Below are 14,647 nucleotides of genomic sequence, written 5' to 3'. Positions count from 1 at the left end.
AATCAGTCACCGTCACAACCCCAGTGCAGCACTTTCTGCGCACAAATCCTGTCTCTGTGCTTTAATAAAACCACCTTTTTGCACCAAAGACATCTCAAGAATTCTTTCTCCGAATGCCAATATTTTCCACATCAATACTTTAACAAATTTAGAGACTGGGAAAACTGAAGTAGCAATGCAGTGGTTTACCTATTATAATATGGCAGTCCTGAAATTTTAGGAAACAGATATACCTTATAGATTTATCAAAATCTTTTGTACTGGGGTGGGCAAATGTATGCTTATGTGGTTAAAAATGGGAATAAACAGGGGCGCCTGGGTGGCTCAGTTCATTAGGCATCTGACTCTTGATTTTGGCTCAAGCCATGATCTCCCAGTGGTGGGATGGAGCCCAACGTGAGGCTCCACACTGGGCATGAAGCCTACTTAAGATTCTCTCTCTTCCTTGGGACACCTGGGTGGTTCAGTCAGTTAAGGATCTGACTTTGGCTCAGGTCATGATTTCACGGTTTGTAGGCTGTGCTGATGGCTTGGAGCCTGGAGCCTGCTTCAGATTCTATGTCTTCCTCTCTCTTTGCCCCTCCCCTGCTCGTGCTCGCTCTCTCTCTCTCTCTCTCTCTCTCACACAAAAATAATTAAATATTGAAAATAAGTATCTCTTTCCCTCTGCCCCTCCCCTGCTTGGGTGCTCTCTCTCTCTCTCTCTCTCTCAAAACAACAACAAAAAATTAGAATGAACAGAAAAGTGTTTCTTATTCCTTGCCTCTCCTATGAACTTACTCACTTTGTACATCAGGCATGTTTCTGCATTTGTTACTGAGAAACACTCTTAGGCACTTTATTTTTTTTTTAAGTTTATTTATTTATTTATTTTGAGAGAGTGAGAGAGAGAGAGAACAAGGTGGGAGGAGCAGAGAGAGGGAGGAGAGAGAATCCCAAGCAGGCTCCACACTGTCAGCATAGAGCCCAATGCAGAGCTTGAACCCACCAACCATGAGATCATGACCTGAGCCAAAATCAAGACCTGCTGGCTTAACCAAGCCACCCAGGCACCCCCGCAGTTTATTGTTTGAATAGACACAAGCAGGTGATCAAGATACACTGCCCCACCACCACATTCTTTTTTTTTTTTTTTATTTTTTTTTTTCAAACGTTTTTTATTTATTTTTGGGACAGAGAGAGACAGAGCATGAACGGGGGAGGGGCAGAGAGAGAGGGAGACACAGAATCGGAAACAGGCTCCAGGCTCTGAGCCATCAGCCCAGAGCCCGACGCGGGGCTCGAACTCACGGACCGCGTGATCGTGACCTGGCTGAAGTCGGACGCTTAACCGACTGCGCCACCCAGGCGCCCCTCCACCACATTCTTTAGGAAGAGCCACGCATACTCTTTCTTCTTGAACTTTAGACTATGAATTTTTTGAAAAGCCCAATGTTATTGGGGCACCTGGGTGGCTCAGTGGGTTAAGCATACAACTCTTGGTTTCTGCTCAGGTCAAGATCTCACGGTTTCTTGGTTTGAGCCCCGCATCGGGCTCCATGCTGTTAGGACTCTCTTTCTTGCCCTCTCTCTTTGCCCCTCTCCTGCTAATTCTCTCTCTCTAAAAATAAATACATAAAAAACAAGAACAAAAAAGTTGAGGGATGCCTGGGTGGCTCAGCACATTGAGCATATATGACTTCGGCTTAGGTCATGATCTCACAGTTTGTGAATTCAAGCCTCACTGCTGTCAGAGGAGAACCCACTTCAGATCCTCTGCAGGTCTCTCTCTGCCCCTACCCCACTTGCATATGCTCTCTCTCTCTCTCAAAAATAAATAAAACATTAAAAAGAAGTCAATGTTATTGAATTTTATTTATTTTTTTACTTTGAAATTACTTTATTAATTGCAATGTATAATATATTAATGCAAAAGCATAATAGTTTACTGAGGGAGTCATAATCAGTCTTTATAAATAAAGTACACAGATAATATTCATAAGGCCACTTCCATACATATTAGCTTGAATTTTATCATTTTTTAATGTTTATTTTTGAGAGAGAGAGAGAGAGAGAGAGAGACAGAGTGAGAGCAGGGGAGGAGCAGAGACAGAGGAAGACACAGAATCCAAAGCAGGCTGCAGGCTCTGAGCTGTCAGCACAGAGCCTAAGGCAGGGCTCAAACACACAACCACGAGATCGTGACCTGAGCCAAAGTCAGACACTTAACCAATTGAGCCACCCAGGCACCCCATATTAGTCTGGACTTTAAATGTAACCGTATTCACTTCAGAAGGAATGAATTACTGAGACACACACCACCATGGATTAGTCTCAAAATAATTATGCTGAGTGAAAGATGCTAGACAACAACAACAACAAAAAGAGTACATACCGTATTATTCCACTCACTTAAAACTGTGGAGGGGCACCTGGGTGCCTCAGTTGGTTAAGCATCCGACTTTGGCTCAGGTCATGATCTCACTGTTTGTGAGTTCAAGCCCTGCATCAGACTCTGTGCTGACAGCTCAGAGTCTGGAGCCTGCTTCAGATTCTGTGTCTCCCTCTCTTTCTGCCCTTTCCCTGTTTGCATTATGTCTGTCTATCAAAAATAAATAAACATTAAAATAATAATAATAATAAGTTAAAACTGTGGAAAATAACAGGAGCACAAGGAAACATTGTGGGATGATATACATGTTCACTATCCTGATGGTGATAGTAGTCAAAACTTAACATATTATACACTTCAAATATGTGCTGCTTATTGTGTGTCAATTATACCTCAATAAAGCTGTTTAAAAATTATTTTATTTTATTTTATTGTTATTTTTTTTAAAGAGAGAGAGAGAGCAAGCAGGCACAAGTAGGGGAGAGGAGCAGAGGGAGGGAGAGAGAGAGAGAGAGAGAATCTCAAGCAGGCTCGACTCTCAGCACAGAGCCTGATGTGGGACTTGATCTCATGATCCTGGGAACATGATGTGAGCCAAAATCAAGAGTTGCACTTGATCTTAGCCAGAAGGCCGAGAAGCGATACCAAAATCAAGAGTTGAACGCTCAACCAACTGAGCCACCCAAGTGCCCCTAAAATTTAAATATAAATTAAAACAAGCAGAGGCATTCCTGTAGTCTAGAGACCATTTGTTTAGTGGTTTTTAGTTCAAGGAACAATGACACTCTATTAAAAGGAACTGTGAGCTGAAAAGGATTTATCCTTCCTTAAGATTTGGTTTAAGATCTTTTTCTCAGCAGCTCTTTCTGCCCATAGGTCCTGTCCCTGTGCCCCGTGCTTTAATAAAATCACCTTTTTGCATACACATGCACACACAAAAAGATTTGTTTCTTTTCACTCACAAGGTAGTTGACTCTTCCTTTGAGAAGGAGAAAAATAAGGTAATGGTCTCAACTGTCAACCTTCTCAGATTGTTTTGTCGATAATGATGGCAAAGATTATGTACTTACCATTAAATCTGCCTTGTTTTCTTTTCTACCTTCTATCTCTTGGGCAACCATTTTCTGAACTTGCCATTATCACAGAAAATATAGCTTGGTTTCAAAACTAAAACATCATCTTTATGAACTAAAAACATTGAAAATGCACATTTCTGTCTGGTACATCATTTGCTAACATTGAAAGAGACATTCTCAAGACCTTGAGAAGGCTGTTTTCATTTTTCTGACACATTCAGCCACCACTAACCTCTAAGACTGTCTTTCCGAATCACCTTCCTTTGCCTGAACTTTTCTTTTCAGGTCAGAATCTCTTCTTTAGGCGGTTTGTCTGTGACTCTCCAAACTCACTGTCCAAGCAAATACCTTCTGAGCTCTTTTGCTATTTCTTTCACATATTATTGTTTTAACCAATAAGAAGAAAGGAGAATATAAGGAAAGCTTCTTTGGAGTCTTGAAGGACACATGAGAGTCAAGTGGGAAAAGCATGGTGGTGACCGGGTGGTTCTTAGCAGAGAGGAGAGACATACAGGGGCACAGAGGTGAGACACAGCGTACAGGCTGGGAGAGACAACTGGTTCAATACGTAGCACTGAGGTAAATAGATCATGGAGACCCTTGTACAGCAAGAGGGGACATCTACTTTATCCTGTGAGTGAGGGAAAGCTAGGTAGTTTTCAACAAGGCAAGGTCAGGGTCAGATGTGTGGTTCTGAAAAATCTCTCTGGCAACCAAAGTGAGATTTGGGTTTGGCAAAATTTTGGCAAAGAGATCATTTAGGAGGCTATTGTGGTCATTCGGGAAAAGTGAATGAGGGCTTGAACTAAGTAGCTAGATGGAAATGAGAAGCATTTAGAATAAAAAAACCCACAGGCCCAAGTGATGCATTATTACTTTCAGGGTTGGGGTGTTAAAGAGGTAGGGGAAGAAAAAAATATCTTTTCCTTCTACCCTTCTAGGTTCTTGGCTGGGGCTCTGAAACAAAAGACATATAAGCAAGAGAAGAGCATACAAAAAATTGATTTTTTAAATATGTTTTACATGACATGGGAGCCTTCATCAGGAAATGAAAACCCGGGGCACCTGGGTGGCTCAGTTCGTTAAGTGTCCAACTTTGGCTCAGGTCATGATCTCACAGTTCGTGGGTTCAAGCCCCACATCGGGCTCTGTGCTGACAGCTCAGAGCCTGGACCTGCTTCAGATTCTGTGTCTCCCTCTCTCTCTGACCCTCCCCTGCTCTCTATCTGTCTCTATCTCTCTCTCTCAAAAATATATAAACATTAAAAAAAATTTTTTGTTAAAGGAAATGAAAACCCAACAAAGCAGTAAAACCGGATTGTTTTTATGCTAGGTTTTATGAAGAGTGGTAGGTCATGAGGAAAATGCAATAGAACAAAGGCATATGAAATAAGGGTAGTTATTAATAAGGGAAGAAATCTAGCAAGGCCTATTCATTCTGATTCCTCTTGGCATCTGTTCTGTGAAAGGGAGGCATACACAAAATGACTTCCAAAGGCTCAAGGAGTCATAAGACCAAAGGAAAATCCTGATAAATCCAGCTTGACAGAAATGTGTTGTTTTTTTTTTTAATGTTTATTTATTCTGAGGGAGAGTGCATGCAGGCTGGTGAGGGGCAGAAAGAGAATCCCAAGCAGAGTCCCCTGTCAGTGCAGAGCCCAATGCGGGTCTTGATTATGAGATTATCGCCTGAGCCCAAATCAAGAGTCAGACACTTCACCAACTGAGTCACCTAGGCACCCCTACAGAAATGGCTTACTAAGGGGATGAGTAGATCTCTGCGGCCCTCTCATAAGACCTGCTTTTTTAGCCCTAGAGGCTGGGGAATACATTCTGGGAGACCCCCCACCCCACAGGAGGAAATGTTTGAGAATAGTTGTGTCGTAGTCACATCTCCAAAGAAAGTTAAGAATGTTATGTCCCAAGGGTGTACTTAATAGTATGTTTAGACAAAAGAAAGTGTGGGAGGGGAGTAGCTATTATGGAGAATGCTTCGGGTCACAGAGAGATAGGCATTGTGGATTTATCCCAGATGGCATTTGTGTGGCTCACCCATCTGTCTGCAGAGGTAACAAATGTCTCCTCCTGGTAAAAACAGAGCACCTCTCATATGATGGTCTTATGACCTGTTTGAGGGGAGACAGGGAAGGTAAGTGGGTCCTTCCTTGCACCTACCCTCTCTCAAAATCCTTCAGCTTAAAATATTAAATATGCTACTCTGTCATATTTTGGTAGTGTGTTCTGAACCCCACGAGAGACAAGGAGGGACCAAGAATAACTCCCTAGTTATTAGGATGACTGGGAGGAGAATGGTATCTCCAAGTGAAATAGAAAGTACAAGAGACAGGTTAGTTTAGGGCGAGGGGAACAATGAATTCAGCTTAGGACCATTAAAAGATAAACTGAGGCATACTAAAATTGTAAGAGTTGGGGCACCTGGGTGGCTCAGTCGGTTGAGCATCCAACTTCGGTTCAGGTCATGATCTCGCAGTTGGTGGGTTTGAGCCCTGCATCTGGCTCGCTGCTGTCAGTGCAGAGCCCACTTTGGATCCTCTGTCCTCCTCTCTCTCTGTCCCTCCCCTGCTCATGTGCACTCTCCCAAAAATAAACATTAAAAAAAATTTTTTTTAATTGTAAGAGTTTATTTGAGCGAAATTCAATTTGAATCAAACAGCACCAAACCGGAAGTGGTTAGGAGCCCTCTGTCAACAGGAGTCAGGGAAAACACTTAAACAGAAAAGGTGTAGAAGCCAAGAGAAGAAATTATTTGATTGTCCAGTTGGCTGTTGATTGTATTCAGTGTTTCAATTTCATAACCTTGAGGCATTTCTGTACTTACATTTTAGTTTGCTTATGTAGGCTGTCATGGCATTAGAGCCACATCAGTCTAATGGCCTTCTTTTTAATTAACTTGACAGGACACATGGAGGTTCAGGTGCCAAAACCCCAGAGATATCTAGCAGGTTGCTAGATATATGAATCTCATGTTAGGTAAGTCTGAGCCAGAAACATAGAAATTAGATTATAGATGATGAATAATATGTCACGAAAATTGTGAAAGACTTTGAAATAGTCAAAAGTCCATGGGTGAACTTCCATGGAATGCTGGGCATTTTTTAAAGGACTCTCTGGGGTCATCTGATTGTAAGGGGTATGTGCCTCTATCTTTGACTAAGTTATTTTACAACTCTGCAGCAAAAGAAATTAATTTACAGAAAACTGATAGTAATGCAAATGTCTCCTGTCCATAACAATGCAAATGAGTCTTGTCCACAGCAATGCAAATGAGTTTTATGTGGTAGGGAATATGAATCTATAAATCAAATTCTTCCTTGAACCAGTCTGAACATCCTTACTTGTTACCTCATTAATAAATGAGTTTTTGACATATGCTCATTTTATATTTGTATGAGGGCCAGAATTTTACCTTTTTGAAACTTTAACAATTTTGAAGGTTTCACCAGCATCCCAATGGATTCACCTAACAAAATCAGGTAAATCATGTTGCTGAAGAATACCTTGTGGGCTGCTTAATTAAGCCCAGGAATATTTTGCTTTTGGCTCTCAGAGTGAACAGTGAATATTCAAGTGGCAATCATACAACAATAAACTGATTCTGTTTCTCTAGGTTTTTTCTCTTTAATGATTTTGTATTTTTGGTTTTGTTTCTGATACATCTACAGCCAATATGTTTCTCATCATTGGTGGCAACAGCAATCAAGAATTTGACTTTATTTTCTGACCATTTGGTGGTCTAAGTTAATTGGTAGTTATAGAGATATATTCTCTTTTGGATAAGAGATGACAGAGAATCTAGTTGGTCTTTTTTGTTTGTTTGCCTTTTTTGTCTATTTATGAGTTCAAATCAGTCAAGATTTTCATGCCTCCCGGGAAGAAGAATGACTCTATATCTGATCTGGTGAGTTTTTGTGTTTCTGTGTTCACTTCTGACCTGTGACTAAAGTTGTAGAATCAAAGCTGTACACTTTTTTTTTAATTAAAAAAATTTTTTTAATGTTTATTTATTTTTGACAGAGAGAGAGACAGAGCATGAGTGGGGAAGGGGCAGAGAGAGAGGAAGACACAGAATCCGAAGCAGGCTCCAGGCTCTGACCTGTCAGCACAGAGCCCAACGCAGGGCTCAAACTCACAGACTTCGAGATTGTGACCTGAGCCGAAGTCAGACGCTCAACTGACTGAGCCACCCAGACGCCCCAAAGCTGTATACTTTCTTTGTGTCTATGCATCTCTGTGTCTTTATGGCTATAACCAAGAAAGGCCCTCACATGTTGTGGAGTGTGAAATGTTTACTAAGTTTGGAGACCTCTAATAAATTAGATTAGTATGTCTCTTTTTCTTAGTTAAATTTTTTGTTTATTTTGAGAAAGAGAGAGAGAGTGCGCGCAGGGGAGGGACAGAGAAAAAGAGAGAGAATCCCAAGCAGGCTCTGTGCGAACAGTGTGGAGCCCAACATAAGGCTGTCAGTGGGACAGGGCTGGATCCCAGGAACAGTGACATCATTGATGAAGGAGCATGAGGCAGGCTGAGGGCAAAATTCAGGCTGGTACTCTACCCGCCCCCCCCCCCCCCCCCCCCCCTGTGTAATATGTGTGATATTCCTCGGACACTCCCAACTACCCAAGAACAAAGGAAAGGGGTTTAAGTGCTTGCCATGGTAATGTGGGAGACTAAGGCAAACGAAAAACTGAATTCCCTTACTGTCTACAGCCCACTGACAAGTCCTTGAAACCAGCAGAGTAACCTCCCTCTAGGAGCTCAGCTGCCTTGATAATGTGACTTTGTTAGGGGCAAAAGAAAACCTTAGCTTAACATTACCCCAACCTCAAGGATCCCATAAATCAACTTCCTTTATCTCAATTGCCCCAAGATATATGCTGGCAATCATGTTCCAAGCTTATGGCCCCCGGATATGCATTTCATATGATGAAGAGTCTCATGACCCTTCATGAGGTTTTATTAAACAGTGATAAATGGTGTTTCCTTAGCAACAGCTAGCCCCACAAGGTCCTGGAAACCTTGCTTCCAAAATTCATTAGAGACTTACTCTACCCCTGACCCCCTCCCAACCTGAGGGTATAATGAGTTTCCCATCAAGACCCCAGTGCAGTTCTTCCTGCCCATGGGTTCTGTTCCCATGCTTTAATAATAAAATCACCTTTTTGCACCAAAAACATCTTCAAGGATTATTTCATGGCCGTTAGCTCTGGACCCCACAAATCCCCCATCACCCCAAAAACTTCATCAGTTATGACCCCAGCCAAAATCAAGAGTCAGATGCCCAACCAACTGAGCTGTCCAAGCACCCCAGATTAGTATGTCTCTTAAAGGATCTCTGTTCCGGAGTGCCTGAGTGACTAAGTCTGTTGGGCATCCAACTCGATTTTGGCTCTGTTCGTGGGATAGAGCCTTAGTCAGTCTCCACGATGTGTGTGGAGCCTGCTTGGGATTCACTCTCTTTCCCTCTACCCCTCTACTTTCTCCCCACTCACCATCTCTCTCTAAAATTAAATAAATAAATAAATAAATAAATAAATAAATAAATAAATAAATAAGAGCTCTGTTCTGACTGGCTTATTGAGATAAATACATACTTACATAAATCAAATATTCCTAAAACTACCCAAAAATAATGAAATTAAACTTCCAATACTTTAAATGTGTAGGAATTTTAAAAACCCTTCTTAGAAAATTCTAGTATAGAAAGAAGCCAGGATCAAATAATTAAAGCAAGTCTTTGGTAAATGATATTCTTTTAACGTTTGGTTAAAAAAAAAAAAAAAAAAAAAAAAACAACCCATACAGCTATGTCTTTTCTCCGGGTAAACTATAATACAAATGTGTATTTATTTTAATTGAGTTTGCTTCCTTACTGAGAGATCAATGCAAACTGCCTAAATTTATTCACTTAATGATGTAAAACCTAATGTTATTCTGACATGGTTTAGGAACATGAAAACCGTAAATTTGTTCAACAAAAATGAATCATTAATTGACAGACTTTTTATATTAAGAGTATGTTTCATAATATATTGACCTAAAACTAGTTTGTGTTCTGTAAGTAGCTGAAAATTTTGTACTAAGTTGAGCTAATTAATGGTAATTCTTGGATGTCTAGATATATTCTAAGCATCATTTTAAGTTTATATAGCTTTGCTTCTTTTAAAAAATATACTATAGACAGGCTGCATCTCGGAGTCAGATTAATAAACGTGCTCATTTTTGTCACTTAGAAAAAGGTATATAAAGGCTGTAGTGGCTGTAGAAAGTTGTGTTCTATATACTTAGGAGTTTGGTTAGTCTCCCAGGATGCGTGAATATGACCACTCCCAATTATTCACCTTCTCGTAGATGGAGGACAGAGCTAGACACGCAGAGAGTAACTGTGCGCTAGTGTCAATCCCCGAAGAGAACGCGAAGTCAACATAGCGAGCAGTAACATAATGAAGTATTGCTACGCGTGCTGAATTTCCAAAGGTAGTGTGCGGACCCACGCTCCCTCCGCCCCGCCCCTTGCCGCGCTGACACCGTTTTCCGGCAAGCTTCAGTTTCCTCCGTCTCTCCTTTTTCCGGTGCCACACGTCATCATTCTCGCTTCCCGGTAGCTAAGGCGATGAGAGGGACTTCCCAGTTGGGCGGGCGGAAGTCATGTTGGATCAGGGCGAATCCCTGAGGCGTGCCGGCTGCACCTAGGAAACAGTCGCGCAGGCACCTGAGTTTTCTGAAGCGCAAACATTTAGGGGTGAACGTGGAGGAACCAAGGATCTGAGGAGCGGTGGTTTTGTGGCCTGAGAACAACGGGCTTGCCCCATTCCAAGATGGCGGCGTGGCTTCACTGAGCGTCTTGCTTCCGCTTCTCCGCCGGGGGAGGCCCTCTTTGATTGGCCAGAGGACGGCGCTGTGGCGTGACGCACAGGGTCGCTGACCAGTCGTCTGAGAGCTGAGCTGGACTTGGCGGTGGGAGCCGGAGCGGGGCCCTAGCAGCTGTGGGTGCGGACGCGGCCAGGTGAACTGCTCCTGCCAGGTGAGTGGGCGCGCAGGTGATGGGGGGCCGAGGGCACGGACTGGAGTCTCTGTAGGGACCGAATGGGTTGCTCCTGGGGCGAAGCCTCTTCTCGGCGGCTTGGCGGGCAGAGGAATTTAAGGACTCAGTGACCCAGGGGTCTGCTGAAAAGTGACGCGTTCCTCGTCAGGCGGTGCGGCCGGCCGGCTTCTGGCTCGGGAACCCTAGGAATCGCGGGGTGCGGAAGGATTCAGGTTTCTTTTTAGAGTTGAGTAACCTGAAATGGGATGAATGACTTCTGCCTCGTGACAGCTGGAACTAGGATCCGGGGCTACGGACTACGCTTGAAGCATTAAACTGTGCTTAAACTTGGCTACCGTGTCCTGAGAAGTTATGATTTGATGGAATGACCGGTTCAGTTTTTGGCGTGTGTGTATTTTTGGCAGACACTCCTACAGAACCTTTAAAGTTCTTTTCATTCATTCATTAACTCATCCATTCATCTATTAGCCTCTTCAGAAACTCCTCCCTGTGAGAATATGATGTGAGTCAAAGATCGACCGCCCTAGAAAAATGTACATTCGCTCATGCACACAATTTTGCATACAGCTTCAGAAGATTTATTGACGCTCTGAAGTGCCCCGTTGGTTTTGTGCCCAGATTTAAGAATCCATGTTCTAGAAGAGGCGACAGGAAGAGACAGTGGGAAACGGAAAGAGCAGGTTTTAATATGTAGCTGCTTGGGGACATTGGATGGAGCCAGTATCTTTCATTAATGTTTTGAGTGGGTACCAGTCAGTGAATGAAACCTGCTGAGGTACTTGTTGAGAATTGTGATATTAGAACTTGCGTTTATTCCCACCTGAGTTATCCCTTTGCCACTTCGTAGCTGCAGAAGGGTCTCCTATGTAAAGGGTGCTTCAGTTTCCCGCCTTTGTCAGAAATAACAAGTAGATGCTTTAGAGTGTCAGTTGGAGCAAACATTTAGAATTTTTGTGGTCTGGGTTGCGTGTAGTGGGCTAATTCCTTCATTTGCTTTTCTAGCCGCATAAAATCATTCCCTGGGTGGCTACGTCGGTTAAGCATTCAACTCTTGATTTCAGCTCAGGTTGTGGCCTCACGGTTGTGACATTGAGCCCGTGTCATGGAGCCTGCTTAAGATTCTCTCTCTCTTGCGGCACCTGGGTGGCTTAATTGGTTAAGCATCCGACTTTGGCTCGGGTTAATGATCTCCTGGTTTGTGAGTTCAAGCTCCCTGCATTGGGCTCTCTGCTGTCAGTGCAGAGCCCCCTTTGGATTCTCTGTCTCCCTCTCTCTCTGCCCTTCTCCTGCAGGAGCTCTCTCAATCTCTCTCTCTAAAATAAGTAATAAACATTAAAAAAAAAGATTCTCTCTCTCTCCCACCCTTTGCCCCCCACCCTCAAAAAATCATTCTCTTAGTCCGTATTATTTACAGTATGGCACTTCTCATAATAACACTTTTTATTGGAGACACTTATTATTCAGCACCTCAGGAAGTGAGCACTAGAGGCCACTAATAACATAGATTCTTTAATTTGCCTGTTTTTCCCTTTTTCTTGAGGGTCTTGTTCCCGTGAACCCTAGGTGGCTGAGATATGTGTTAGCCTTAGCCTAGACTTTAGAATGCAAATAGGGTGTATGAAACACTCAATGGAGTTGGCATTGTCTGGGTTTGAAAAGCTTAGTCTAAATGGTTGTTTTATCAACCAGAATTTTTCGAGGCATGAACATAAGCAACCCTGGTGAAAAGGTCCTGGTGAAGGAGTCGCCCAGCACGATAGCAAATTTAGCATTATAATTTTGGTGATTCCAAGTAGAAGTATTTTTGCTAGGAACTGGTGGTGGCTCTCATTACAAATTGGACTCACAACGTCAGCATCCAGTTCTTGTCTCCCCAGGTAACAGAGGAGGGGAAAGGGCACAAAAACAAGATCACTTGGAAAGTAGAATTTAATGCAGTGTTTGCTTTAATAAAGCAAGGAAGGGAGGGGATCAGGGAGGAAGGTAGGTGGATGCTGAAACAGGGCTTGAGACTGACTCTTGGGGAAGGGGAATTAGAACTGGCTTGGTTGAAATGTTGTATGATCTATGAGGAGGTTTACATTAGTATTATTCAACTACTTGCAGCCTGGAAATGATCAAATGATTGTAAACCCCCCACATCTTTCCATTTATTTAAGTGCTAGAGAGGAGAGTTGAGAAAGGAATAGTAGGCAAAGAGAACTGTGAAGTTAATTGGCTTTGGGAGTCAAAGGGAAGAGAGATGTTGTCATCCTCCAGTGACCAGTTCTTCTAGACTAAGTGTTTAATTTTTTTTTAATCTTTATTTATTTTTGAGAGAGAGACAGTGCGAGCAGGGGAGGAACAGAGAGAGAGGGAGACACAGAATCTGAAGCAGGCTCCAGGCTCCGAGCTGTTAGCACAGAGCCCAATGCGGGGCTGCAGCTCACAAACCATGAGATCATGACCTGAGCCGAAGTTGGCCGCTTAGCGGACTGAGTCACCCAGACTAAGTGTTTAAAGAACACTGTTGGGTGACCATCTTCTTTTTTGAAGTTTAGTTGAGAAATTCACATAAAATTAAAAAGCCTCACCTATAGTTTCTTTTTAGACTATGGCAACATATTTGGAGTTCATTCAGCAGAATGAAGAACGAGATGGTGTGCGCTTTAGTTGGAATGTGTGGCCTTCCAGCCGCCTCGAGGCTACAAGAATGGTTGTTCCCCTGGCTTGTCTCCTCACTCCTTTGAAAGAACGTCCAGACCTGCCTCCGGTACAATATGAACCTGTGCTCTGCAGCCGGCCAACTTGCAAAGCCATTCTCAATCCACTTTGGTATGAATTCTTTTTAAAACTAGTAAAAAGGAAGAATGCAGTATATTATGATTTTTATGTGATTCTCATAAAAGTGATTCAGTTTGGGCAAATCATCACATTTGGGATTCGTAGTACATGGTGAGATTCTGAGGTGATGAATGCTTGTAGAAGTCTAGGGTGGGGGGATGGGCTAAATAGGGATGGGCATTCAGGAGGGCACTCGTGATGGGCACTGGGTGTTATTTATATGTAAGTGATGAATCACTAAATTCTACTACTGAAACCATTCTTATACTATATGTTAACTAGGATTTACATACAATTAAAAATATATATATATATATATACATATATATATATATATATTTAAAAAAGAATGCTTGTAGAAGTCTGAGTCTTACTGGCCTAATATTTGAGATAAAATTGGAACTTATAAAATTGGAAAAACTCATAAAATTGGAATGAGGTAGAAGTCAAAGGAAAGGATTGGAATTCACTTTTTTTTCTTATTTCAATTTGTTTTTGGTTTAACCATAGATTATATTGGTACCTTTCGAAGCATTTTCCCAAAAAAATCAGAAAGCTTTTGACGGTTTTCTCATACTTACCTGGTATGGTGATGCTGTATGGCAGGAAGTAATAGGTGGAAGAAATTATAACTCTTAGTGATGGTTAAGTGTAATGTTTTGTACCTGAGATCATGACCTATGATATTTTCCTGAAATGTGGGCATTATTTGAAAGAATCTTTAAACAGGTGAAGAGTATCAGAAATATTGTCTAAAAGGTAAGACTTTTATATGAGGGAAAAACAAGACTCATATGAAGGAACATTTTTTACTTCATTCCCCTTACTTTTACTTATTACACCCATTCATAAGATGCTGTTACTCTTCTTTCAAAGAGGTAGCCGTTGCTTATTAATTTTCTAAGTGCAGAAAGGGAGAAAAAACTAATTGAAGCATTATCTTTAACCAGTTCTAGGAAGCATGCCTCCCAACCTTTCTTCAAGTGAGGTAGGTGAGGTGAAAGTCAGGCAAGTGTTTCCATGTGTGAAATTTAGTATTGACATTTAGTGGTTTCACATATCTTAATAAAAGTGCTAGAAAAATCACACAGATTATGTTAAGAACAGGACAAAAGGGAATAACCTGTAACTTATATAAAATCATGACATTTTAAATATTGTCAAGGGAATTAGAAAAGAGAAAAAAAGATTTACTAATTCTTCAGTGCTGCTGTTTGAAGGAAATTTTTGGTGTATTTAACAGCCATAACTCTTAACTGCAGTAGACATTTTACATCACTCCATCCATTCATGCTCAGAATGATATCTGAAACA

General features: G+C 41.9%; 1 protein-coding gene across 2 annotated transcripts in view; it reads left to right on the top strand.

The window, feature by feature from the left end:
• The first annotated feature begins 10,080 nt into the window (after positions 1-10,080).
• The window catches only part of SEC23B (SEC23 homolog B, COPII component), a 46,456-nt gene continuing 41,889 nt past the window's right edge, over positions 10,081-14,647 (top strand). Inside the window, exons 1-2 of one of the 2 annotated variants that reach the window (XM_025932822.2) lie at positions 10,081-10,489; positions 13,101-13,324. In XM_025932822.2, coding sequence (XP_025788607.1) covers positions 13,104-13,324 — 221 coding nt within the window. In that variant the 5' untranslated portion in view covers positions 10,081-10,489; positions 13,101-13,103. Of the gene's footprint in view, positions 10,490-13,089; positions 13,325-14,647 lie in introns of both variants that reach the window. The other variant, XM_086701594.1, reaches the window with a different exon arrangement.

The sequence above is a fragment of the Puma concolor genome, chromosome A3 (genome assembly GCF_028749965.1).
Source record: "Puma concolor isolate L17-30 chromosome A3, mPumCon1.1.hap2, whole genome shotgun sequence".
In the NCBI taxonomy this organism is placed as follows: Eukaryota; Metazoa; Chordata; class Mammalia; order Carnivora; family Felidae; genus Puma; species Puma concolor.
Note: the sequence above shows the minus strand (reverse complement) of the source record. Positions and strands in the feature narration are given on the sequence as shown.